We start from the raw sequence: 27,363 nt of genomic DNA, 5'->3' as shown, positions 1-27,363 counted from the left end.
AGGGACTGATTCCTATGAGGCTGGGAAATATAGATTTTAGTGATCTGGCTCAACTATGTTTGGAATGAAGCTTTCAAACCCTGCTGATTGCTAGGGCTAAGCACATGGCTTTGTTATTGGTTAGGCCTCCAGAATGCTTTAGAGAGGCTGATCGTTTTACTCTATTGTTGATCCAAAGGAAGTGGATGAGCCAGTACTTCTTCAATCTAGAAAGTCTCAGGAACAAATGAGGAAGGGACTGTTCAGAGAAGTAACTGGCTGAAAGGGAACCCCAGAGCATGCTTGGACACATAATGAAAATGATATCTAAGCACCAACTCAAAAGCCAAAATGTTCCCCATTTCGGTTGCTTACCAAGAACTCTGGGATTAGGTCTTGTCTCCAAGAAAAAGCCTTACGTGGGAGACATAAGATGCAGATCTTAAAGCCATGGGCCCTGCCACCGGGAGGTAGGGAAGACTGCGGAGGCGCTCCCTGCTGTTGGGGCTGAATTTCAGGCCCTCCACTAGCCCCAGAGTATTGTGTGTGTCAGGAAGGTGAGTGGGAACAACCTTTTCTTTACCTGACACCGATAGGGGAAATTCCTGCCACCACTCCCAGCCCCAAAGGAATTGGTAAGCCAAGGGTCACTCTAAGGACCAAGGATAGAGCGGGCAGCCAGCCACTTGGCACCAGGCTGGTTTAGTAGATTAGTATGTCAGAGAGGGGACAACTCACAGGGTAGGGATTTTAGTGTAATCATTAGTGTCAGTCAGGAAACCAGAAGGACTTGCCTCAAAGTGATGGAAAAGGCCCAAGTGAATAAGATACTTACTCTCTAGATATCCTAGGGAGGAAGGTCATTGAAAGAGAGAACCATGGGAAACAAAGTTAAAATGGAAACATCAGTCTGTCTTGGTCTGGACAAGTTACACTCTGGGCTCTTAGTTTTTTGGCTCCAAACACATACCTCTGCATCCTGCTCTTGCTCCCTTTCCATCTCCTCCCCTCCTATCCCCCATCATATTACATAGTAGGAAGGACAGACCTTAGCCTCTCCTTCTGCTTAAGGTGCCATTCTGACCTCCTAGACTCTAATCCTTGCCTTCCTATGATTTGAGACCTGCTTGACTAGCCATCTCTATGTACTTGCCACATTGCCTAGATGCAGGATACTCTTCTAAGAGACTTCTAAGAAGCTAAGGGTCAACTAGTTTGAAGACAAGAAAAAGCTTCTCTTCTTGGTCTCTGGCCTGCCAGCTCTCAACTAGGTTAGCAAAAGCCAGAGCGAGGCTGCAATGCAGAGCAATCCCGGCATCTGGATGACATGTTGGTTAGCTGTGAGATGTTCTGGATCTGGCTAACCCAGTCTCAGTGGTAGCAACCTTTGCTGACTAGTGCCTACCAGGCAGGAATTAGATACTTTTTCCAAAATAGCTTTCTTGGGATAGTCAGCACAATCAAGCTTAATCTGGCAGGGAGCAGGGGTTGGAGGCTGGGCGCTGGTGAAGGTTTCAGTAAGCCTGGGAGTTTCTCTGCTAGGAACCGGAGAAGCCATCATCTGTTCTGTGTGGCTGTTCTACCCATCATCATACCCCAGACAGTTGGGGCCAGCCTTACTCTGTTCATTAGGCTGGCCTGAGCTCCAGACTAAGGCACCTTCTTTTCTTCTCTTGCCATCTCTAGTTAAAGATAAGTCATCCCATTAGGCTCCAAGGTAATGTCAGAGTCCAACTGACCCATACTCAGCCCACCTCGTTGGGTTTCATAAACTAAGAGGCTACAAGAAGACTGGCCTGCCAAACCTAACGATGGAGACTGCTGAGAGCATCTATGGCAACTTCAAGAACAGGAAGTCTCTGCTGCTGCTCTGAGGTACTAGTAAAGACAAAATTCTCCTCTATATCGCCACCTCCACCCCCATCTCCTCACTTCCCCACACAGACTGCTGAACTGCGTACTCACTTCTCGAGCAGGGTCAGAGCCGTCACCGGGTTTACCCGGAGGTACTTGCAGTTGGGCTGACCATAGTCAGCAAGGTAGGTGGACCAATCCCACTGGATGAAGAGATCCAAGAGCTGTAAAACATCCAAATCCCCACCCCAGAGATTAGTCAGACAGACAAAACAAACCCCTCAGAAACCCCTAGCATCCTTCACTATTAGCTAATAGTAAATTTGAAAAACGAATATAAAAATGTAATAAGACAAAGAATGGTTATAGATTGTAATGCAACCAAGAAAATAAATGAGTAATTGTTAGAAGTAAGAGTCATCTCTGCCATAAGCACCGTCATGTTGCTAAGACTATATGCTAGCAGTTAGCTCTCAAAGGCAGGCCTGTAATAACATGGGACCGAATCAAAATACAGGACTATCATAATAATCGCTCACTTATTTAATAAATACTTATCAAATGCCTTCCGTGTATCAAGCATAATTCTAGAAGCTGAGAATTCAACAATGAACAAATAAAGGTGGATACAGTCCAGTGCCACATCTGTAACTGTATCAGCTTTCAGGTTAAAAGGTCTGAGTTCAAGTACCAGTTTCATGACTTGCTGCATTGACTTTGCCCAAGTTACTCAGCTGACACAGACACATACACATGCCTAGAACAAACAGGACACACACACGACTGAGGATGCAGAGTCTGGAACTGGATTACGAGTGTTAGAGAAGAGTGCCAAAAACTAGATGTGGATTTATAAGATGACGATGAGTTTTTCTGAGGTTAAACTGAGTTCTGAGACTGGGGGAGATTTTGATTTAGAAAAACTAAACACATTTTGTCAAAGGCTTTCCTTCCCAGTCAGTTTTAGCCTCAAGTATCACTCTAACAAGTATTTAAAAATTTTAACCAAGTTAAAAACAAAACAAAACAAAATAGTGCCTTTCAAGGGTAGGGGTGATGAAAGGGAAGCTGTTAGCTCCTTTCTATAAGCTTCTAGAAAGGGCGGAGTCCCAGACTCATACCATTGTGTAGAAGGCCCTCTAAGCAGTCTCTAGCCACGAGATACATTTAAGTGTTTTTTGGACACAGGACATTTTCCTACTTCTCCCTTTCTAAGAGATAAGGAGATAAGCAGGTGGCTGTCTCTCTGTGCAGAACAAAGGCAGAGAGGCCGAGAGTCAAATCCAGTGCCAGAGTCTGGGCTCCAGGCACATCTTCTCCACCATTGGTCTCCACTGCACAGCTGAGCAAACAGGCAGTGTGGGCCTCGTGCTGCTTGGCCAAGCCTCCACTTCCATCCATTCTCTTAGAAGAGCTGTTATGAACTTCCTCAGGTGGGATGGGAATTGGCTGAAGTCCCAAGCCTAAACTGAGAAAAGGCCCTACACCCTCAGCCAAGAAAGGGATGCTAAAGATGAGGGAGAGAATGGGGAGAGGCAAATAGACATGTTGGCTGGCCCCAAAGGGCCCTCGCAGGCCTCTTTAGGCCACGCCTATGTTAGTCGGCAAGTAAAAGGGCTTCTATTGCTTCCTGCTGCTGCCCCAATGCCTCACAGAGCTCTCCTTTAGAAGGGGGTTTTCCCTGACTTCCTATTCTAACCTTGGGATTTCTGTCCACAGTGTCCAAAGAGCACTCAAGATGGTTCTCGATTTGTTCCGAAGAAGCAAAAGTGACACTCAGAGTGTCCCTTGTTCTAAAGGTCTTCTCGTGTGTTTTACAAATATTATGCTTTTCCCCCAAATCCCAGGGAAAATTATGAAAAGGGATAGCATTTTCTTAATTAAAAATTCTTTCTCAGAAAATGTTGGAAAACCTTGGGGAGGCTTTTACTGTTTGTACCCCAAGGAGCTAATAAAAGAAAAGTGAATGAATAACAAAAAGTTTAATTAGAAAATTTTGAAAATCTGATTTCGTAAAACTATTTTAAGTATTGCTTTTCAGATGTGGACATATACATGCATTTATGAAAACTACCTTCTCTTTTAATAAACTTCTACTTTCTGTGATGGAATTAACGGTGTCAGTATTTTCTGATTTGCTGCAAAGAACATCATGTTTTCCCGGCTGATGAAACCTGGGTAAATCACCAACGGGGTATGGAGGGCAGTTCAAGACTTAGCTCTATGGTTTACTATTTTTATCTTGTTGCCAAAATCTCTTAATGCCAGTATTGAACCTAAGAGCTCTGGGATGACAAGCTCCTTAATTTATCCCACTCGAGGCATGGACTCTGTTAAGCTCAGCCAGTGTGAGCCTGTTTATCTGTGCTCTTTCCACAGTCCTCTAAGGTGGCCTCTACCTGGGTCTTCCAAGAGAGATGGACATAGACCAGAGCCTGGGGGGTACTCAAGTATGTTAGCTGCCCAGAGCACAGTTCTTTGGGATTCCACAGAACAGCATCCTATGGGATAAGAGACCACGAAAACCAGAGGGCCAACTTATCGACACAGCACTTTGATTTCCAGACTATGAATTTCAAAGGTAAATCAGGCCCTCCCAGCCTGGTTCTCTACTTACGATGGCCTTGTTAGGTCTCAATAAAGTATCTCCCAAGGGTGCAGAGCATTCAGTCATCACTAATTATCACATTATTTTTTATTTTTTATATAATTTTCATTTGGAAATAATTTCAAACTTATCAGAAAGATGCAAGAATAAGCACAATATGAAGAATACCACATACCCTCCACCCAGATCTCTCCATTGTCAACATTTTACCCACACCCTCTATCATTTGTATTTTTTCTCTCTTTCCACACATGTGCACACTTACTTCTTTTCTGAGTCTCTTGAGAGTGAAGTGCATATATTTCTCCAAATACTTCAATGTTCCTAAGAATTAGGGATATTTTCTTACGTAATCACAGTATAGTTTCAACTTCAGTAAATTTAGTATTGATAACTGTCTATATTCAGACTTTATAAATTGACCCAATAATGTCCTATACAGTCTTTTTTTTTTGGCTTTACTATAGCAAGTGGCTTAGGTTTAGGTATTACATTTAGTTGTCTGTTTAATCTCCTTTAATCTGGACAATTTCTGTAGCCTTTCTCTTTCTTATATGATATTGACATTTTTGAATGTCCCCTGCTTCTTTTTTTCCCTCTAGTTTTGGTTTTTCTGATGCTTTCTCATAATAACATTTAAGACGTGCATCTCGAGCCAGAATACGACATGAGTGATGCTGTGTCCTCCTCAGGGTATCAGCATATCTGGAGGTATACAATGTTCATTTATTTGTCTCTGGGGCACTGATTTTGATCACCCAGTCAAGATGCTGTCTGATTTCTCCACTCTCTGTGTGTTATGTTTTCCTCTGTGACTAGTAAGCAACTGAGGAGAGAATTAAAGAGCATGCAAATATATTTCTCCTGATTAAAGTTTCCCCTTAGATTTAGTATCCATTGAAGATTCTTGTCTGATTCAGTCTTTACTACGATGGTTGCAAACTAATGACATCGCAACTTCACCCTTCTCTCATTTACCAGCTGTCACTCAGCATTCTACTGCAACAAGTGCTCTCCTTTCTCCCATATTCATTTATCTATTTATTACTGGTATGGATTCACCGTTTCCCATTTCTTCAATGCCTTATATTCATTACTATACCTATTATTTTGATGCTCAAATTGTCCCAGATCCAGCAAATGGGAGCCTCTTCAAGCTGGAGCCTGTGCCCTTGTGACATGCACTTTGCTTTCTGGTATAAGATATTGCAGACTCATTTTGCAGCTACCATGCCTCAGTTCTGCAACCAGTCATTTCTCTGAGGTTTCTTTCAGTGGAAATGTTATTAGAGATCAAGATTTGGGTGCTAGGTGTGCTTATGGCTATTGCAGTGTCTTTTTTAAAATTGTTACTGGGGGCAATCTGGGAATTAAGCCCTTTCAACAGACAGAGCTAGGAAATGTATGCACGTACATATACACATGCACACATATTACACACACACATACATCTGTGCTTATATAAGTTGTGCACACACGTTTTAGAAATCATAAGTTTACAACAATTCCTTCAGTTTTAATCACACTCACAGAGCTCTTTCTTGCCTCCCTCTATTCCATACATGTACGTGTTTTTTTTCCACAGTGAGAATCCTGGCTCTCAACATCATTTCATTTATTAATTTGCTCAGTCCTATAATATATCTAAAATAGTTTCAGGATTGTTTGTACATACCACTACAAAAAAAAAGCGCCTACTAAAAAAAAAGTTCAAATTCATCTGCAGTTCTCCCTCCTGACCCAAGATTGAGTGTGTACAAACACTGTGTCCATTAGTCACCTGGATTAGTTCTTTTTTAATTTTCCCTTCAGTTTAGCTATGGCATTCATCTAAATACAATTGGGTTCGTTTGTTTCCATTTGCTTTTAGTTTTCGGCACCTCCCTCCCATCTCTGTTAATTTTTTAAATATGTAGGACATTAACGTGCTCCCACAAGTCAAAACTATACAAAAAACTTAACTCAGAGAAGTGTCGCTCCTTCCATTGTTGTGTCCCTTTTACCCCAGTTCTTGCCTTGCCTTATAGGTAACCAACTTGACTGTTTCTGGACTTGCCTTTCCTAAGTTTCTGTTTGTAAAGATAAGCCAATACACATACACTTTTAAATCTTCCCTTTGTTCTTTCACATAAAATAGCATACTATACATGCACTTTAAGGCATTTTATTTCTTGATGTTTACAACTAGGTGGCGGATAGAGAAGAAAGAGGAAGGTCAGATGTGGCAGACTTGAACTTAAGACTGATATTCCCCAAATTTTATTATTTGAGTATAACCTTTGCAATTTTTACATATGCTCATGCTATATGTTATTTTTACTTAACATTTTTTTTGTGTTGATTCACGTTTTGATTATAATAAAAATGTAAAAGAACATTTTCTATCACTATTATAAATGGAAAACCACTCTTGCTTGCCACAAAGAGAAGATAACAAATACTAGCACCACAATGAGATGTTCTCTTTGTCATCACAAAGACTAAAAAGAAATCTTTCTTACAACATGATTTAGTGTTTATAGTGGTGCATCCAGATGCACCTAAACTTGTATCTTGATTACCACTTTATATGGTCTCTTGTACCTCTAGTATTCCATCTATCCTATGTTTCGAGATTAGTTTGTGACTTCAGCCAAGAGTTGAGTGATGATGGTGTGCCTGAAATAGAGTTAAGTGGCCTATGCGTACAAAGAAGCACTTATAAGTTTTAGCTAAGCATCAGTCTCACTACGAGAAAAGATCAGTGTACACACAAGCCTGGTGTCCTGGGCGAGTCAGGAGGTTCCACAGCCAAGGCTCTGGTTTGGCTGGTGAGGTCTGGTGAGCCTGGATGGGCTGGGCACAACCACAAGGATAGTTCATTTTTTTCTCATAATCAGGTAACCTCTTTAGTTGTGGGTTTCCTTGCCGTTGGCTTTTGATGTTCTTACATCAGAACATTGTTAAAATTCTTGATTCTGCATGTGATGACTTACAGAATTTATGGAACCACACTTTGGACCTGCATTATGGTCATTGTATTTATATTTCCTAAGAGTTGCAGAAAAATTATAACCTCATTAAATTTAAAAAGTTCAACTGAAGCAACCTTTTCCAATATTTACTCATATAATTTGAAATATGAATAATAAAACTTATTTGCTTGTCTCAGATGTTCTTAATGAAGATGCAGACCCAGTGAATTAAGCAAATGTTTTAAAAGTATCTAATATGTGCAAAGAACAGGGCTGGGCCTTTCAAGTGATATTAAAAGAAGTAGTTTCCCATCATATAGGAGAATAAGAGCAAAACATGAATAACCATAATCCAAGCCAAATTAGTTAGTGCTATTAAGTGACATACTGACCATTCCTCCTTGTTGAACTATCAACTGAATATTTTGCAAAGTTTTGGACTTATAGCAGAATTTAAGCAGCAAATATAAATTGTGTTACAGACCACATGCACGCACACACACACACACACTCACACGCACACTCTCTCTGAGTGTACTTTAAGTTTATTCTGGTTATCATATAATGCCTTACAGGTGATGGGAATAATCTCAGCAATATCAAATACCAGTTATGCTTATATTTGTCATAGAGTTCAATATGGAAATCTGCTTGCATTTTATTCATATCACTCTTTAGATTAAAAAAATTATTTTGAAATAATTTTAGACTTCCATAAAAGTTACAAAAACAGTTTAGACAGTTCCTCTACACCCCTCACCCAGCTTCTCTACTGTTCACATATTACATTACTACACTACAATGATCAGAACAAAGAAATTAACATTGATACGATACTATTAACTAAATTATGACTTTATTTCAATTTTTCCAGATTTTCCACTAATGCTCTTTTTCTGATCCAGTCCAGTATTCCAAATCACATTTAGTCAGCATGTATCCTTAGTCTCTTCTAATCTGCTACAGTTTCTCATTTTTATCTTTCAAGACCTTGATACTTATGAATAGTTTACTTTGGTCATTTATTTTGTAGAATGTCCCTGGGTCTGCCCAATATTTTCTCATGGTTAGATTTTGAACCAAGGAAACCTTGCCTCCCAGGGACATCTGGCAATGTCTGGAGACATTTTTGGCTGTCACGAGGCTGGGGGTGGTGGTGATGCTGCTGGCATCTAGTGGGTAGCAGCCAAAGATGCTGTTAATCATCCTACACTGCGCAGGACTGCCCAACCCAAACACAGAACTGCCCAACCCAAAATGCTTATAGTGTCGAGCTTAAGACACTCTGGACTGAGGTTTTGCGCGTTTTTGTTTGTTTGTTTTGCAAGAATACTATAAAAGTGATATGTTCCCTTCTTAGTGCATCATACCAGCTGCACACGATGTCCATGTATCTCATTATTGATATTAACTTTGATCGCTTGGTTAGGTAGTGGCTGATGAGTTTCTCCACTGCGAAATTGTTATTTTTACCTTGGTCTCTGGGTTAGGTATTTGCCTGAGGCTAAGGCAAATTTCTGAACAATCTTTATCTTTCCTTTTGCAATGGTAGCTGAGAAAGGCTAAGAAAAATCCAAATGAGTCAAAGTGAAAACTTGTCCGAGGCCCCAAAGTAAGTTAACTGGACAGAGTACAGATAGCATTATAACAACAGAACAATGCAAACTTCCAGGAAAGGCCTTCAGCATGAGATATTATTGAGATAAAGGAGGCCTCTGTTGGTTCCTATTAGTGCGAACCAATGCATGCACTTCTCCAGCAGAAAACAGAAGTACTTCAAATGTGAGAATAGTTCACTCGTAAAGGAGTAGAAGGAAATCTTCAAGTAAGAGTTATAGACTAATGTTCAATCAAATGATTCTGAGGTTGCCCTTGTGTTTTCTTAGGCAGAAAGGATTACCACTCCACCCCGCAAAAAAACACCTCAGAAAGTCAAAATGAGCCTGGTGAAGCATGTCCTACCTGTCCCCATTATGGGACTAGTGTCACTACCAAACCAATTTATATTGTGCCCGCCTTTGGTGAGGAGAGCTGTTTTATGTATGTTTGCCTTCATCATCAATTACTGCGATAGGACCCTCATCTCCCACGTAGATGGGGAGCTCCCCAAGGATGGGAGTTTCCTCCTTCTGACTGCTTCACGGCATGGACTAGCATAGGCTACATTTCCAGCAGTTAGTCAGCAAAGACATGTTAAATGGAATTCAATAGGTGAACAGACTTTTATAAGAATGATATTGGCTACATGGTGAGACAGACTTATAATCTGTGTTTCTCACAACAAACTTGCCAAATGGACCAGACCTAGGTCCTGACCGGTACTAGAAGAAAGGTTGTATGAGAAAGAAGGAAACATCAAATGAGAAAGATAATAACCACGATGGGTGAGTGGAAACCCAGCCCTGGATATTTGATTCCAAGGTTCCAGGGGAAGATACCTATGATGAGTGAATGGGAACTCAGCAGATGTTTGGCTCCAAGGTAACATCTGGGCTGGCTCCTGGTAGGAAGCATGGGGCCCACCTCATGTTAGAAAGACTTCCTCTTCCCCGAATACCTGCAAAGATTCCATGGGGAGCGAAGGACTGTAGGAACTAAGGTAAGATACAAAGACACACTGACAACAGCTACCCCTCTTCCCTAGAGGCGATTTCCTTTACGTGTTTTCTTTTCCTTTCACAGGAACAGTGAGTCCTGCAGAGAAGTGCGCTCCCAAAGTAGGTGTGTCCTTGGAGTAAACTTGATGTATGAAAACCTGAATTTGCACTTTATATACATCCTCCCAAAATTCTTCACGTTAAACAGGATAGACTACAATATGATTTCAAATAACATGTTCCTTTGGTGCACTTAACATTAAATCTAATTGCCCAAATTCTAAATATGCTACTTCTTCAGAACATGGCTACTATATAAGTGCAGTATATTTACTCAAGAGAACAGTAATATTCAGAACAAACCAGGAGAGATTTCCTTTGTTCACTCCCTACCTTTGACAGGATGAAACCAATCACATCATTTATAAAGAATTTTTTGTAAAAACTGATGCACAGGTGCCTTTCAGGAGGCAGTTTAGTACAGCAAAAAGAGCCTTAGGCTGGTGGTCTCCTGACTGAATGTGTGACCCCAGGTAAGCCACCAAATCTATTTTTCTTGTTCAGATATGAATCATAACAGTTCCTATCAACAGCTAAAGGCAGATCAAGAGAATGATTGCGAAAAGTCCACTAAAAACAGAGAAGTGACTGATGATTCATTTGTGTTTATTGCCCAAGATCTCTCCTAACTCCTTGTCCCTAGGGGTGCTGCGCCACTCATTCAAAGGACAGTACATATCCTCACACAGAAATCTGGGCAAACACAGGAAACAGAAAGCAGGATTTTTTTTTTCTTTTTTAACAAATTGAAATTGAGTACCAACAATGAATGTATCAGGCACTCTTCAAGCACATGAAAGGATGAATAAGACATCTCTAGTCTTGAGGAACTCAGTCTGGTAAATAACATATAGAATAATGTAAGCTCTCTAAAAGATATGCTAACAGGGTGCAAAGAAAGTTCAAAAGAAGGACATCTAAGCCTGAGCCAGGTAGGTGGGGATTGCTCTAAGAATAAGCAAGATAAATGAGGCAAGTAATAAATGGCCTCATACACTAAGCTAAGGAGACTGAATTTTAGTCTGGAGGCTTCTCTACTCCTTTTCATCAAAGTTGCTATCTGTTTTCTTTGAGATTATGGGATAGAAAACTACAGCCTCCACTTGTTTTTGTAAATAAAGTTTTATTGGAACACAGCCATGCTCATTGGTTAACAGATGATTTACGACTGCTTATGTGCTTTAACAGCTGAATTAAGTAGTGATAGAGGCCATATGGCCTGAAAAACATAAAATATTCACTACTCAGTTCTTTACAGAAAAAGTTTGCCTCTAGATCCAGGCCAGGGAGAGCAGTGTGCTCTGAAATTCTCTCAGATGTAATCTGTCTAATATCTACTAAATTAAAAGAAGGAAAGGAAATGGTGTGAGGGCAACCCTTCTAATTGTAGTAAGGTGGCAAAACTTATCTTAACGTCTGGCATCAGAATTCTTTTAGGGCAGAGAAATGTGTTTGGGGAAAATCTTGCTTTGTAAGATCCCCAGAGTGACAAGACATTTAGTAGAGAAGAGGGAAGGAATTTGTTACTCTGGTTTTTGAGAGGTAGGGGGCTAATCCAAAGAGAGGAGACTTAACGGATATGTGTGAGAGGGCTAAAAAGGAAAGTCCTATTGGTATTATGGCCCCAAACAACTCTGGAGGCCTGGGATGTCTGGCAAGTGACTTTTTCGAAGCTCTTTGCTGTGTAGTAAGTATGTGACATTAATCTCCCCTAAAAATCCACTGTCTCAAACCCAATTTTTAGACGAACTACTCTGCTCTCAGTTGCTTGGGTGAATGATTTTTTTTTTTTTTGCACTCAAAGAGGCTGAGTTTCACACTAGCCAACTGCAAAACTGCACTATGGAAATGAGAGCCCAGAAAACAAGAAGACTGGAGGTCTCTAGGGATTTGCAGAAATCTGAAGGAGGCCTTCGGATTTTCCACATGGAACTGGGTGAGGAGAGATTCCAAGTTTCTCTGGGTCACTCTAAGTTAAAGAGATCTGGCTTTTACATGAATTTTGCAACTATGATCCCTCAATAGGCTGGCTCCTGGGCCTTCCAGAAAGGTCTGACCTCCTCTTCTTTTATTCCCTGGTTGAGTGAGGGCAGGGGAAGGGGCAAGGAGTAGCTGTGCAGTTCCCTGCTTTTCCTCCAGCCCAGCTGCCAGGTAGATGGAGGCTTCATTAAGCTCCTTATCAGAGACCAAGCGCACATCGGCAGCTTCCCCTGAAAGAGACCATCACTCTGGGAAATATTTATTTGCCTCATAAATGTGGGTTTATAGGTTTACTATCTAAACTCTTAACCTCTGAGACTACCTTGGTAAAGAGAAAGATGGAGGCTTACGGCTCTCCCATTGTCATCAGCTGGTGCCCGGGGGAAGACTCCCAAATAAAAATGCCAACACCAAGCATTCCTTTGTGTCAGAGACTTCTGTAAGGCCATTTCACACTGACGACAGCATCTATCCTGCTGCAGGGGGCGGAAGGAAATCCTAATTGCACACTGGGTAGTAATAACTCTACTGTTCATACATGTTCAAGGGGAGGATGGGGAGGCCTCTGCTATGGGCTGACTGAGTTGCCCCTTGTTTGGGGTGGGAAGGCTGGCAGGTGGGGGTTTTAGATGGAGCTGCTGCCACAGATGTGGTCAAATGAGGTAGGAGCTATGGTTCATTTTCTTTCAGCAGACTGTGATAAAGATTCCTAGGTAAGTGGATTAGGGAACTACAGTGTTGAATTTTTAACTAAACTACCCTCCCTCTCTGGCCAAAATGAATAAGTGGTTTAACAACACTCCTGCAAAGATACCATAGATTGAAGATAATATTAACAATGTAAGTATAAGCAAACACCAAGAAAATGGCAGAGCTCACACATCTTGGTACCCATGTGCAAGCTCTTGATCACTCACGTTATAAAGTAAAAACAACAATGAGTTAATCAGATACGGTAAAGCCGTCCTCAAATTTGAAATGATCGAAAAGTCTATTTAAAATTATTTGTATCCATTATTGTGAATGATGAAATTTACTTAGCCTAAGCATATATTGTGCCGTGAAATATTAATGATAGTAATACGTGCGGGTATACTCATCTGGGCATACACACAAGCAGATTTTGAAAGGTAATGATAATGTCGCCTCTTGAAATGCAGTGGGAAAGAGGGTGTGTGGCAGACTATCCCTTTGGTAGTTATTAGGTATCTAATTATGATTTGTTAATAAATTGTTAGACATACAAATATATTAGGGGTGAATTCTCAAGATTTTTTTTTGCTAATAGTAGTGGTCAATCAAAAAACTTTGGAGACACTGATTAGATAACCTGTAGGAAAAACTTATCGCAAATTCATAATGAAAATGATTTGGGTTTTCTTTTAAATGTGGATAAATTAATAAACATTAATTGCAGAAAATTACTTCTTGTGCGAGTCATTACAAATAACAGCCCATAAGAAAAATATCTAACATTAAAGAATAGCAAAGCTGAGAATGTCCTTATACTCTGAATAAGCTTAGAATAAACTAGAATCTCAATGGCCTGGGAAATATGCTTGGGTCTAAACAAAAGGCTTAGCATTAGACAGCTTACTCTTACAACTCTTAGCCCAGTCAGATGTCTATTTCAAATCTATTTTGTTCTGGGTTTGAGGGGCTGGAGAGTGAATAAAATTGCTACCCAGATTCCAATGCCAAATTTTGGAAACAATCAACAGATTGATTAAAAAGGTATTCGATGGTAAGTGATCCTCAACCTCCTTTTTGTTTGTTTCCCCCCCATAAACTCCCAATTTCAAAAAGGTTTTGCCTCCCAAAGATATGCGTTAAGGAAACACTGGTTCCTAGGAAGGCCACCATCTCAGCCCCGTGGGGCCGGTGTATTTGCTACTTCCATTTTCATTCAATTTATTTCCTTCCTTTCAATTCTATTTTCCTAATTAAATTTTATGTATCATTTTAATGAGCCACCTCAAGGCCATTTTGGAAATAGGTGGGATTAAACAAATGTGATAAAAAGTGCTAATGAGCATGGCACCTGCCCTTGAGAGCCAAATGAAGGGTCCCGGCAGGGCGTATGATATGCTTTCAGAGCAAGGAAAGATGGGAGAGGCCCAAAATATTCGAAGTTCCAGTCATTCAAAAAGATGGGCACAATTTAGATTAGACAGAGAACAGAGGGAATTTCAAACAAAGAGACTAGTGGAAGCCAAGGTGCAGAAATAGGAGCAGCTGAGATGTGTTCAAGGGAAGAAAAACATTGGACATTTCTTGAACACCTACCGTGTGACAGATACTAGGCTAGGCCTCTTACTCATCTCTTTCATTAAATCCCCAGGAACATCAATAGCCTAAGAGGTAGGTATCTCCACTTTACAGATTAAGAGATGAAGCTCGAAAAGGTTGAAAGAATGGACCATGAGTAAGCGATGGAGTCAGGACTTGGACCCAGGACAGTTTGACTCCCAAGACTGGGCTTTTCTCTCTGTTCTCTTTTGGACTTCTCTCAAGGGCCAATTTGGTATACAACTTGGATGAGCAGAGGTGGTATATGAAGGAATAGTAGCGGGAAGACCAATGAGGTAGTAGTTGAGTTAGACTATGAAGCATATCGACTGCCAGTCTAAGAATTAAAACAAACACACACACACACACACACACACACACACACACACACACACACACACACACACACACCATGGAGCATGGTAACATTTCAGTGGCAATTTATTAGTAAGATGAATTTGGCAGCAGCATACAAGATGGACTTGAGAACATTTTCAGGCAGGGAAGTCTGAGGTAATGAGGATCTGGACGAGGATGGCAGCACAGGATGAGAGAGGAAAGGATGGCGGACACTGTATCAGGTCCAACTGAAGGAATGAAGGCTGACTCGGTGTTGGAGGGGGATAGGGAAGACTAACAAATGATCACACGGCACACTTTTCAAAACCGTTTTCCCCCAGGGACCAGGCAAGTAATACAAATGAATGAATTGGGCAGGTGTTTCCCATAACTGTTCTTATTCCAAAGAAAAGCAGATGAATCAGTATGTCTCTGAGTTCTCCACGCATGCCTTTTGCTTAGGCTATGCAGGAGGTGAATAGATATGTCTTGCTTTGCTCTTTGTCTTTGCTCACCATGAATTTTACAGGCAGGGGGTAAGGCTGGCCAGGGGCCTGTGGCAGGTTTCAGTGTGACCAAAGTCAGTTAAGACTCAAAGAAATAGTGAAATCTTAGAAAGTAAATAAACCTAGGAACCTCTTCTCTACCTCCGTTTCCACACCCTCCATGCATATCCTTCTTTTTCTATCAGATTTTCCTTCTAAAATTGTCCTATTGTCAGAAACTGTCCTAGTATTATTTCTCAAAATTCTCCTTTGAGGAAGGAACAAAATTTGCTTGAATTTTGTCTGGCATTTTATTTTATTTCTTTCCTTTTTTCATTATTAAAAATTGTTGGGGTGACTGATCAACATCCAATAAGTTTCAAGTGTGCAATTTAATAGTATGTCATATATATATTGCATTGTGTGTTCACCGTTCATAGATTTCTTTCCATCACCACATATCTGACCTTTTTAATCCCATCTACCGTCCCCCTCCCCACTTTCCCCCGGTAACCACTAGTCCACTGTCCATGTCCATGAGTTTTGTTTGTTTGAGTTAGACTACATTTTTGTTTGTCGCTTTTAGATTTATATCTCGCAAATGAGTGATAGCATGTGGTTTTCAATTTTTCCTGCCTGACTTATTTTGCTTAGCATGATTATCTCAAGATCCATCCATGTTGTTGCAAATGGCAGTATTTTATTTCTTATAGCTCTACATGTCTGACATCTTAAAAACACTCTGGATTCTAAACCTTTTCAGTTTGTTCTATATTATATGTCTCTTGGTTAGTAAACACACCTTTAGTCATCCTGCTGTCCTTTGCAAGCTTTAGATGTATTCTTTTGGCTTTGGAAGGGTTTTCAGACTCCCAGAATAGAAGACAGAAGACTAGCACTGCGGCCCTGGATAAGTCTCCAGCAGTCAGTCCTACTACTAAGTAGGACTCTTCTAAAAATCACTTTTACTGATGACCAATGACATTAATGTCCCTATAGCTCCGAGATTCTAAATCTAGAGAATTCCTTATTAGCAAGTAAACAGCTATGGGACAGAGAATGTAGTTCTCATCACTTTAGAAGGAATGAAATGGGAGACTGTGAGGCATCGCAGAGAACGGTACCATACCTTTATCTTATAGAGGAGGAAATTGAGGTCAGAGAAATTCATGGTTATAAGCAAAGCTACCACGGATAGGGCTGGGGTTAGAACATAAGCCCTTGACTTCTAATCCACTTTTCTTTCTACTACATGGTACAATTTAATCAGCTGGTGGAGAACCAACATCAGTAAGAACAGAACACAGGTCTGATGCCTAAAGAGGTGAAGGAGAAGGAAAGGGAGGTTTGAATTTTTTTAATTAAAAAATAAAAAAGAATATAAAATCCATTTTATCCCTAGTGAACAAATGTTAACTATTTGTCTAATTTGCTTTTTTTTAAGATCCTCCCTTTGTTGTAAAGGAATAAAACATAAACAAAGGTGAAACCTCCCTCCATTCCTCTGTCCCTTTTGCATTCCTGGAGGAGACTATCGTGATTTTATCACATATCCCCTATGTGTGTTTATGCTTTTAATAGAGAAACAATATATAGTAATGTTTTATGTTGTAGTTTATATATATAATATTGTGTACGACATTCTGCAACTTGCATTTTTCACTCAGTATTATGTTTTCAAGATCTATGTTGATCCACGTGAGGCTAGTTCATTTCTTGTAACTGCTAAATAATATTCTCCATTGCACAAGCATACTTAAATCTACTACAATATATTATCAATTAATTCGATGATGGCAATTTGTACAACTGTGTTTCCAGCTGATAGTGGAATCTCCAGAGGGCTCACCTGTACCCACCCAGGGAGCAGGCCGCATGCCAGGTGAGTACGATGGCAAAGGAATGACAGTCAATCTTTACCACCATATATATCCAAAATGATGTAAAAATGTCAGGTCACCCAGCTGGCCATTTAAATATACCCTGAATTTGATACCACAGCAAGTGGCACAGAGAAAACTCAGTCCAGGCCAAGACTCTTAACAAGATAACTAAAAGGAAATCCATCTCGTCTTAGGACAGTATATCTACGGGAAGATAGGAGAAAGCACAGTCATACTGAGGTCATTAAGCCCACTCCGACCAGAATTAAGATAAACACAGAAATATTTCTTCTCTCAATAGTAATATCGGGAAGTTACATGCCTATTTCTGAGCCGTTGGGAATAATGGGTCAGGAGGTTTCCATAGGGTTCTCAAAGGTTGCTGAGGTTGACCTGGGATGGCAGAGAAGGGCTTTCATAGTACTATCCTCTATTACCTTGAATCTGAATAGATTGAAAATTTCCAAGAAGGATCTCAATGCCCATTAGCTAGTGTTTGAGTTGGGCGGGAAGGAGAAATTAGGAGAAGAAAGAAGCCTCCTTGTGTGAGAGTGGTATCATTCTCAGAGATCCTAGGGTGAAAAGATTTCTTCTCTTATTCTGCACAGACAAGCTCAATCTTCTAATTTCTTGTATGGCCAGAGCAATGGGGTCTTTGGTCTTGAGGTCATAGGGGCCTTTGTTCAGAGGTCTCAAACAAATAATTATCATTTTCTGACTCAATTTCTCAATCTGTTCGTTATGTGAATTTGTTGAAAACCTGCTCCAATTTATTTCATAAGGGTATGAAAAGAGATATAGTAAGTGAAAGCACTTGAAAATTTCACATTGTTACTATAGTTAATAACACTGTTATCAGAGGGTATCATTATTATTTAAAAAGATTTTTGAAAAACAACTGAACATGACCCTTGGTGAACTTTAAAGCAACAAAAATTGTCTGACTTTTGCTTCACTGTAATATAGACCGAACCCTTGGCTCTCATCCACGCTACAACTCCCTTCTCCTGACCCCAGAGCCATCATGTCCATGTTCTCTGTAAGCCAGGGGCAGATGGATAGTCTCTAGATTAGATTTGTCCATGTAGCTTGTTCCCTGGGAGCAGAGTTCCCTGAAGGGCCTTAAAGAGTGCCAGATCCTAAGCAGATGTTTTTTTCAGAGTAGACCTATCCCCAGTTTAAATACCATGAACAAGCTCTGGGGAAAAGAACCGATTCTTTTACCTGAGATCTCTCCCATGTCTGCAAGAAAATCACCCCAAAGTAGATAGCACGGTGCATTGGCAAATCGCCATCATCTTGTTTTAACCAGTCCCGTTGACTAGTTCTCTTGTGTGGTGACATTCCTGAATTGAAGTGTCCTCTTTAGCAGCTAAATTTTCCCAACACCCTCTCCTGTCCCCTTTAGGAGACCTCAAGACAAACACTTTACAACAAGGGGCTGGGGGCAGAGGGTGAGGGGTTTAAGAGATCTTCAAAGTTACAAAGAGGAGAAGTGTAGAGGCAAATCCAAGTCACTCTGCCTAGGACTTGTAGTCACTTAAAGATTTTCATTGTTTTTTACTTATGTGCCACCAGGCAAGATACTAACCTCTCTCTAAAGTGGAAATAATAATGCCTAACTTGCTAAAGTACTCAGCATAGTGCCTGGCACATAGTAAATGTTCGGCAAATATTAGAAATAATGATGATGATGATGATAATTATAAAGAAAATGAAAATGAAGCTGACCAACTCATTTCTGCCTTCACAACTTCACTCATGTTGTTCTCTGATATGGAATGCCTCCCCCTTTCTTTTTGACCTATCCAGGTCCTTCCCATTTTAAAAGAGACCCTTCGAAACCTTCAATCAGCTCCAGGCACAATATCTCATTTGGCAGTATCATTAGTCTATCTCATTCTAATCATTTCTTTTGTCTTGCCGCCCCAGGGAGATTATAAGCTCCTCAAGGACAGGATCTTTTTCTTTGCTTTTACCTGGTATAGGTCTGGGCCAATGTTAGCTCTAAAATACTTAGTATCATGCATAGCCAAGGAGGTTTCTATCTCCTGGTCATAGAATGGTGCCAAGCACAGTACAAAGGGAATTTGTACTGTATCTTCTCGGCTGTTCAATACCTCTGGATTTTCTTTACCACCACATACTATTAAAATGATCCTATGTTGGCTGAAGGGGTGGAAACGAGATAGGGGTTCTAGAAGCTGGTTTGAGATCTAATACTTGCCACAGATAATTTGCCGAGCAATTACTCCTGCTCTGGATACTGGAGTACTAATTATATCCCTACATTCCCAAGAGGGCGACTGAGGTGAAGGAGAGGTATGTTCCCTAAGCACAATACTAGCCTAGAGGCTCTGTACTGCCATGGAATTGGGTTTACAGCACGTGAGAGTTGGTCAAAAATCATCAAGCGGCCACTGCTCTTCTAGAAGCTGTTGATGCTCAGGTTATGGACTCCCATTCTGCCCATAAATACTGCCTCTATAACCTTCTGGAATTCTCTGGCATGCAGGCATCTCTGCAAACGGGATGGGAGACATAGCACAGCCCTACAAACCAGGAGAACTTCTGACAAGGTTCCATCCAGAAGCTGTCTTCAGCTTTCTCTGGATACCAGCAAAGTCCTTCTTCATCCTCCTCCCTCTAAGGCCAGATCACAGGTACTCTAGCTTTTCAGCCTATAAACATCTTAAAGGCTTATCCATGTTTGTCTTCTTGGTGGGGCAGAAAAGGAGCTCAATAAATGTGTGGTGGGGCAGAAAAGGAGTTCCATAAATGCCTGCTGACCGCTGGTGTGAGAAAGAATCACTGGAGGCCAGTGTCCTGGAAGGCCCTGAATACATCACAGCAAACACCTCTGCCTAAGGTCTCCTCTCGGGCCTCCCCCTGGGCTCCTTGCTAATCTCTGGGGCACCGGGGCCTGCCTCCACAAGGTGCTAGTCTCTGCTTTCTGTTGGTCTTTCTCCATGCTCTCCAAAAGGCAGAGAATGGGTGGAAAGGCTCAGTCACAGGATATTGGACTGTTTACAGTTGGCCAGGCCAAGATTAGCGTGAGCACAACATATGCCAAGTTCATTGGAAGTTACATTTTTCTTTGTTTACACATTAAAGGGGAGAAGACCAGAAGAAAAAAAAAAGCAGGTGACCTCCTGTTAACCTCACCGTCTGCAAGAGGCTGCTGCCCTCACCTCTGAATGAACTTTCAGATTATCTCAGACAAGATTCACCTTGCGCTGAACTTGTACGCCTGCTCTGAAGCCCCCAGTCACGTAGCTGTGATTAAACATTACAGAGTGGCCATAAATTTACAGAAGTATTATTGTGGCTTGCTTTCCTCTTTCTTCTTTGGGAGAGGAAGAGAGCAATGGGTTTAGGGTGGGGGGAGTTAAAAAAAGGGAAACTCTTAGTCAAACAAACAGTTCCTTTTCACAGTTCTGAACAAAAGAGAAAACATTGCATAGGTGTCCCAGAAAGAAGGGGAAAGAAATTGGGCCATGTGAGAGAAATTAAAGCTCTAGAAGACTTCAAAAGCCCCACACTCAACAGAATAGCTGTGATATGTTCCTGGTCAATTTGAACATTTGCAGGTGAAACCACAAACCTGCTCTGTGTGCTCCTGGCCTGTCCTGAAGGGCATCCCTGAAGTAACACTGCCAGAGAGAGAGAGAGAGAGAGAGAGAGAGAGAGAGATGTTCTCCCTTGGGTTTGCTATACAGTATGCGGCAAACTGACAGGGAAGCAAGCAGGGGAAAGGAGGCTGCAAGAAAACACAGCTCATTTTGTTCTTTGAGCTGCTATGAGAGATGAGGACGCCCTAACATCTGGGACATTTAAAAGGAGACTGGATAAAGACTAGACCGTATGCTAAAGGCAACACCCTGAAGCTGTACTCAGGAGACTGACTAGATGACCTCAGAACATTTATTTCTATGATTCACTTTTTTATGCTTAAAGTAGAAAAAAAAAAAAGGATATTCTACTCAAGTAAAGTTTGCTAAACTCTTTTGGATTCCAAAGCCAGATACGCTTGCAAAAGGCCTGTGCTGACCATTAAACAATGAGACCTCTATAACCAGAAAAGGCCATGGAGTGCTCTATTTGATCCAAAAGAATTGTAAAAAGTGGTCAGGAAGCCCAGACCTAGGTGATAGGCTCTGGCCAGCAAAGTCACCTTTGGAAAGGAGTCGTTCTGTCTCTGGTTACCCTACGGCAGTGACAGGGGTGCTAAAGAGGCTTATTGTTTCTGCAGTTGGCAAGCCCTCACCCATAAAAGCAGCAAAGCCCAGGGTCCATCACACGAGGAAAGCATCCGATAGCTTAGCTCAGCTCCTGCTCTCGGCAAGATCTCTCGCTGCTTATAAGAATCCGTCAGGAGTCAGAAACAGGCCTTGCGAAATGCTCAGACATTGCCTCTGACTCACAGAGTTGAGCTGGGACGTGAAATGGCCATTGAGCCAGGACTATATTGGGGATATTTAAGTTTAGCATGGGAATTCTGAAGTTACCCTCCGGTCTCAGGGGGTAACCTATGTTCAAAGCTCTAGTCTGGACTTGGAAAAGAAGGAGAATGAGTTCCTGCCTCTTGAGGTGAGTTCTGTGTTTGATGGAGAGTCCAGGACTCTGAAAATATGGAAGCTGGGATATGAGCAAGCAGGGGGCTGTAATGAAGCTGACAGTCCGAAATCAGGCAAAGAATCACGTGACACATAGGTATCAGATAAGGGGAATGAGACAGACTCAGTAGGACAGCTAGGAACCAGGACAGCACACCCAAGAAGAAGAAAGGCAAATATGCACCAAGAGCTAGAAAATATGAGATTAGACTGCTGGGTGGAAATTTGGGGGCATGAGAAAGCATAATAAAAGTTACAATGGTTGAGAACTGAAAGTGGGCCGGGCACTATATTAAATGCTTTATAGACACTACTTCCTTAAATGTTATTTGAAGAGAAAGGTACTATTACTACGCCCATTTTAAAGATAAGGAAACTGAGACACAGAACAATTAAGCAACTGCTCAAAACCACACTGCCAAAAAGCAAGGAAGTCAGAATTTGAATTCAGGCCTATCTGACTCAAAGCATTTACAATATGAGAGTAAAATCTTAAAACTATAGAATTAAGGAAATATAAGAGTTCATGCTGTTCAGATTGAATGAAATGCCCTCTTCCTTTTCCCACCATCCTTCAAACCCCGTTTAAGTCCTCATCTCCTCTAGGAAAGCTTGAATATTACTATCAGCTTCTTAGATTTATCCCTTCTTTGAACTCCATTTGTACTTGCTGTTTGTGGTACACAGGAAGCACTGTATCACATATTTTTCTACTCTTTCAACTGTTTGTCTCTCACAACTGAACAACTGAATATGTCAGTAAAACAGATGATGATATAGAAAGAAACCTAAGTGTCTTATGTTTTTATCTCCCAGAATAAAAAGTTAATTCTTTGAGGTCTGAGATCCACAATACCTAATACAGTAAGGGACACACATGGGACCTCAATACATTTGTGACCAAGCTCCCAGAAATCAACAAAAAACTCTCAATGTACACAATAAGGAAACATTTTATAATGAAGACGGTTGTTCATTAGTGGAATGTTCTGGAGTGGAGAGTGTAAAAAATATGTATGTATGAGAGAGTAGACTGGGCCCTGTTTCTTCCGTGTATAATTTCTTCCCCAAGTGATGTAGCTTTCTTGTGTTGTTTCTTTATAAAAACAACATATGTTGTTTGCAAAATAAAAAATTCAAAACAAAAAATGAAAAACGAAAAACCTTTTTTAACTTAAAAAAGCATAATGGAAAACTATCATCCATAATCTCACCTCCTAGGAATAATAACTGTCATTGACTTGGTATCTAGCCTTCAAGATGTTTTCCTCATCGAAAATAGAGCAAATTATACATACTTTCAAAAGGTGATTTTTTTTTTTTTTTAGCAATACAGCAGAGTCTTTTACATGTAAACACATATAGAGAACTTAATCATTTTTAAAGACTCCATAGTACCTATTTTAAATGGCTATATACCATACTAAGTTGAAAAAAATCCTCTTCTGGCAGATATTTTATTTTATTGTTCCTCCAATCCTTTGCTGTATTACTCAGTGTCTTAATGAAATACTTAAATACACATCTTTTTGCATTTCTTGAATTGCTTTCTCAGGAAATAATGAGTTACAATAAAGTACAGTGGTTAAAAGTGTTGACCCTGGGTCTAGGCAGCCCAAGTTAGATTCTTAGTTCTTCTACTTACAGTTTTGTGACCTTGGGCAAGTTATCTAATTTCTCTACAATCAGTTTCATCATCTACATAATAGGGATTATAATAGTATATATATCATAAAGTTGCTGTGTGGATTGAATGAGTTATTCATGCAAAGCACTTAGAAGAGTTCCTTTCACATAGTACATGCATGACAAATGTTAGCCTTGATGACTTTGATGATGATGACTGATAAATTCCTGGAAGTAGAATTCTCAGATTTTGATATCTATTGATAAATTGCCCTCCAGAATGGTACATCAATTTATTCTCCCATTAACAGGTATCAGAGTGTTTTGGAATGAAAATACCCAAACAGAGCCTATATGAACATCTTTTAGAAATACTACAGGGGCTAGATTCCTAAATCAAAAGCTTTAGGGATTCTGATCATTTCTTTCTACCACAAAAATCCCATGCTTCCTTGCCCTATTCCTAAATCATATAAATGTAATGAATATCAGGAGAATATGCTGGAAAACCTGGAACATTTTGGAAGGAGAGTACTAACTTGCATTTAGATAGTGCTTGCAAAATGTTTTCAGATATATTCTTATTTTGTGGCACAAACAACATCTAATTTATTGGATATGAAAACTCATACTTTCCAACTGGGACAATTAAGGGATGATCAGTTTAAAAAATAATGAACGGGATGCCAGGTCTCATCTTAACCCTTTTCTAGATGCTAGACCCAGCCTTACACCTTGTAATAAAACAGACCCGGAGTGCCTGCACCCTTCACCTCATCACCTCCAGGTCAAAAGCTCTCTAAGTTTCTCTTATCTTCCATTGTCAGTATTGAAGCATTCAGAAGCTTCTTCTCTTTAGATTTTAACTTGCAACCAAAGCTATTTCTCTATTCTCTAGTAACTCTTGTATCAAATGAACACACAAGCAAGGAATTAAAGATACAATCTTGTTACCTGAAGCAGCTTGAAATATTTTAGTTTAGTTAGTTCTCTCACTTCATCAACCATGAACATTTACTAGAATTTAACAAGTGAAAGTTCCTTGGCTGTTTTTATCCTGCTGTTCCCTGCTCTAAAAAAAAAAAAAAAATCCCTGAAAAACCCTTCTTTCTCACTTTTTCAGTTTTCTAAAGAAGCAAGCTCGGCCTGGTGTCTTCAGGATCTCCCTAAAATTATCTGACTTTGCACCTTCCCCTGCTAATAGGAACTGTGAGTATCTCAATCTATTGGAAGCTACATGTGTTTTAGCCAAAGACCCAAGGCAGACACATGCTCACAGCAGAAAAGAACAAGTGGCTCATTCAAAAACTGGGCTCCATTTACATTTCTGATCATTATGGCATTTGCTGAAGTAAAAGGCTTATGTCTACATCAGAGACTGAGTGTTATAACCTGTGTTCAGAGTGTTAAAATCAAGAAAATACTGTTGTGGGCATTTGAATACATTCTTATTTACCAATGACCATAATCAAGGCAGTCCCTCTTCCTTAAAATATATGGTATTTAATTTTGGTCCTCAGTGATAACACTTTTATATTGTTGTTCTTTACATTCAAATATTATGAACTTAACGATACTGCTACACATGGATTATGCAGGCATCAATTAAAAAAAAAAAACTACTATAAATAGTAAGGCTTTCTTTGTTTGGTATCTATAGCTGCCGCCTCCAGGTGTGTTGTTCTTTTGGATCCTAAACCTTTGATTGTCACCAGCCTCCTCCCTAGTTCGATCTGGTTTGTTTCCAGATATTACTTTTTTAGGCATCTAATCAATCACCATTTATTGAGTATTTTCTCTATATTTACCATCATGTGAAATGCTAGGAGGACTACAAAGGAAAGAGATACTGCTTCTGCCCTCAAGGAGTCTACAATTTAGTTGGGGATCCAGACCAACATATTTGAGTCAATAAAAGTACTATTTTTATGGATGGTATTTTGTTAACTTCCCATTAATGCAAAATAAGATAAGTATATCAGCATACAGTAAGGTATGGATCATCACAAAAGGTTTAGAAGAGCAGTGGACAAAGATAATATTTTGTTCATATTGGATACCCATTTCCTAGAACAGTGCCTGACACATAATAGACACCCAATAAATATTTCTAGAATGAATTCCTCCCTCTCCTGACCTGCCATCTATGTCAAAGCTAAGGGACCAGGTGTTTTCCAGGCCATTTCCTTCCCCAAAGGGCCCCTGAGTCACTACAATTTCCATAAGGCTGTGCAGTTTTCTGGCAAGCATCCCAGAGGGGGCCATGCCTCATCTAACAAGTCAGTGTGTATGCAGCTTCTCTGGGGACAGTGGCCATGGGAGCTTGGTTTGCACTTCTAATGAGACAGGTCTTTTTTTTTTTTTTTGTGGATGGTGGATAGCAGCAAGGTGGTAAGGTAGGGATACAGGTCTGCAGTGGCAAACTTGTTCCCTCCGCATGCATACATCCCCGACAGACACCCTGTGGCTGTCCATTCCGCCATGAAATCTTTGATATTATGGCTGGGTTACCAGAGAGCAACATTTGTTTACAAAGGAATTTCCTTGAAGTGTTTTCACTTAGCACTTATTTGAGGGTGCTGATTAGGAAAGAGTCACTGGCTGGGTCAAATGGTATCTGTAGAAGGAGAAAACCCCACCTCTGCCCTCTCCAGGCAGCCACGGCTTCCTGTTGCCAGAGGTGAACCAGGAAAGCGTGAGCAGTTTAGTTTTACTTTCCTCCCTCTCCACCTAAAATGTGTCCTGTCTGCACCAATTGCCTGGGCACCTGCAACCCCTAAGACTCATTCCTCAGTGGACCAGTTTACATGCCCGCCTTGCAGAGATTAAGTTACAGATGTACTGACAGGTGATGCTGGAAAAAGCCATAAGAGTTCTGGACTCAATTTCCCCATCTATAAAATGAAATTTGGGGGCTAATTGATTTCTAAGGGCCCTTTTCTAGCTCTGAAACTTAATCTTTAAATGTGCCATGTTCTCCAATGAAAGGCTGAGGTGGGAAAATGGGCCCTCCTCTTCTGTGAGAGCTGTACTGTCAGGGGCAGAAAAGCCTTTAGAGAAGGCTGGTCCAAGGTCAGGACTAGGGCTGGCGCAGTGCTTCTGCATATGCATTCATTTTCTCACCTACTCGTTACTGAAGACCTATAAAGAATGCCTATCATGGGCCAAAAGAGTGCAAAGCCGTAACAGAAACAAAAATTTTGTCCCTGCTTAAGATGGAACATTCTACCACACCCACCATAGGCCAGGTTTTATGGAGATTTTAATGAGGCACCATGCATGGCGAGGTTACTAGGTGATGTGCTGACTTACGAATGATTTCTAATCACACAACGCTCCATTTCTCACTGTAAATTTAATACGTGGCCGGGCAGCGTAATCTGGGACTACGATGAAACCAATGTGATTTTTGGATAAAAGTATGTTTTGCTTTGTTAACCTCAGAGGCTGTGTGAGGGATATAAGACCGTATATCAATTTGGTTTACCTGTTTCTTTGGTTTGCCTTTCTCTGCCAAACAGTGTTACCTTATGCTGCTTAAAGTTTTATTCCAGTGATTCTCAATGGTGAACTCTTCCCAAACCCCAGGGCCCTTTACCGCCCTAATGAGTGTCTACCACTGATGGGAGTGTGTGGAATCCCTTAGGTGTGTTGAGGTGGAAAAAAAAATAAAAGGCTCTAAGGCTCCATTGCTTTGGAATATGCTGAGGGCATTTCTCCCTTTGGCCCAAAAATGCTGTGTCAAAATGAGTGCTATTTCAAAGGTCTGGCCTTGGTGCCAGTCTTTGTAGAAAGGTAGCATCTTTGCCCTTGGGAGGCCTGAAGCATATCTTGATGTAGGGACCAAAACCAGTGTTTCAAAGCGTGTAATGTTGGCTATCAGCTACCAACATGGCTTTTTATCTTTGATTCAGCTCTTAGTCTTCTCCATAGTTCCAGTTTCTTGGGGCAGGGCAGGCTGTTTTATGTCTTATTGTAGAGATTTGCTTTAATTATTAACACATCATAGAGATAAACCCAAGTTTCTAACACACACAGGAATAGAACAGCCCTAGAAAATAATAGCCCTATAAAAGAAGACTTGGAGTTGCTC

The 27,363-nt window shown here is 40.6% G+C and overlaps 1 protein-coding gene across 1 annotated transcript in view; it reads right to left on the bottom strand.

The window, feature by feature from the left end:
• EXOC6B (exocyst complex component 6B) overlaps positions 1 to 27,363 on the bottom strand; it is a 519,851-nt gene that overhangs the window by 5,902 nt on the left and 486,586 nt on the right. The window contains exon 21 of the mRNA XM_015587609.2: positions 1,945 to 2,057. Coding sequence (XP_015443095.1) covers positions 1,945 to 2,057 — 113 coding nt within the window. The remainder of the gene's footprint in view (positions 1 to 1,944; positions 2,058 to 27,363) is intronic.

This window comes from Pteropus alecto, unplaced genomic scaffold (genome assembly GCF_000325575.1).
Source record: "Pteropus alecto unplaced genomic scaffold, ASM32557v1 scaffold131, whole genome shotgun sequence".
NCBI classification, from domain to species: domain Eukaryota; kingdom Metazoa; phylum Chordata; class Mammalia; order Chiroptera; family Pteropodidae; genus Pteropus; species Pteropus alecto.
Note: the sequence above shows the minus strand (reverse complement) of the source record. Positions and strands in the feature narration are given on the sequence as shown.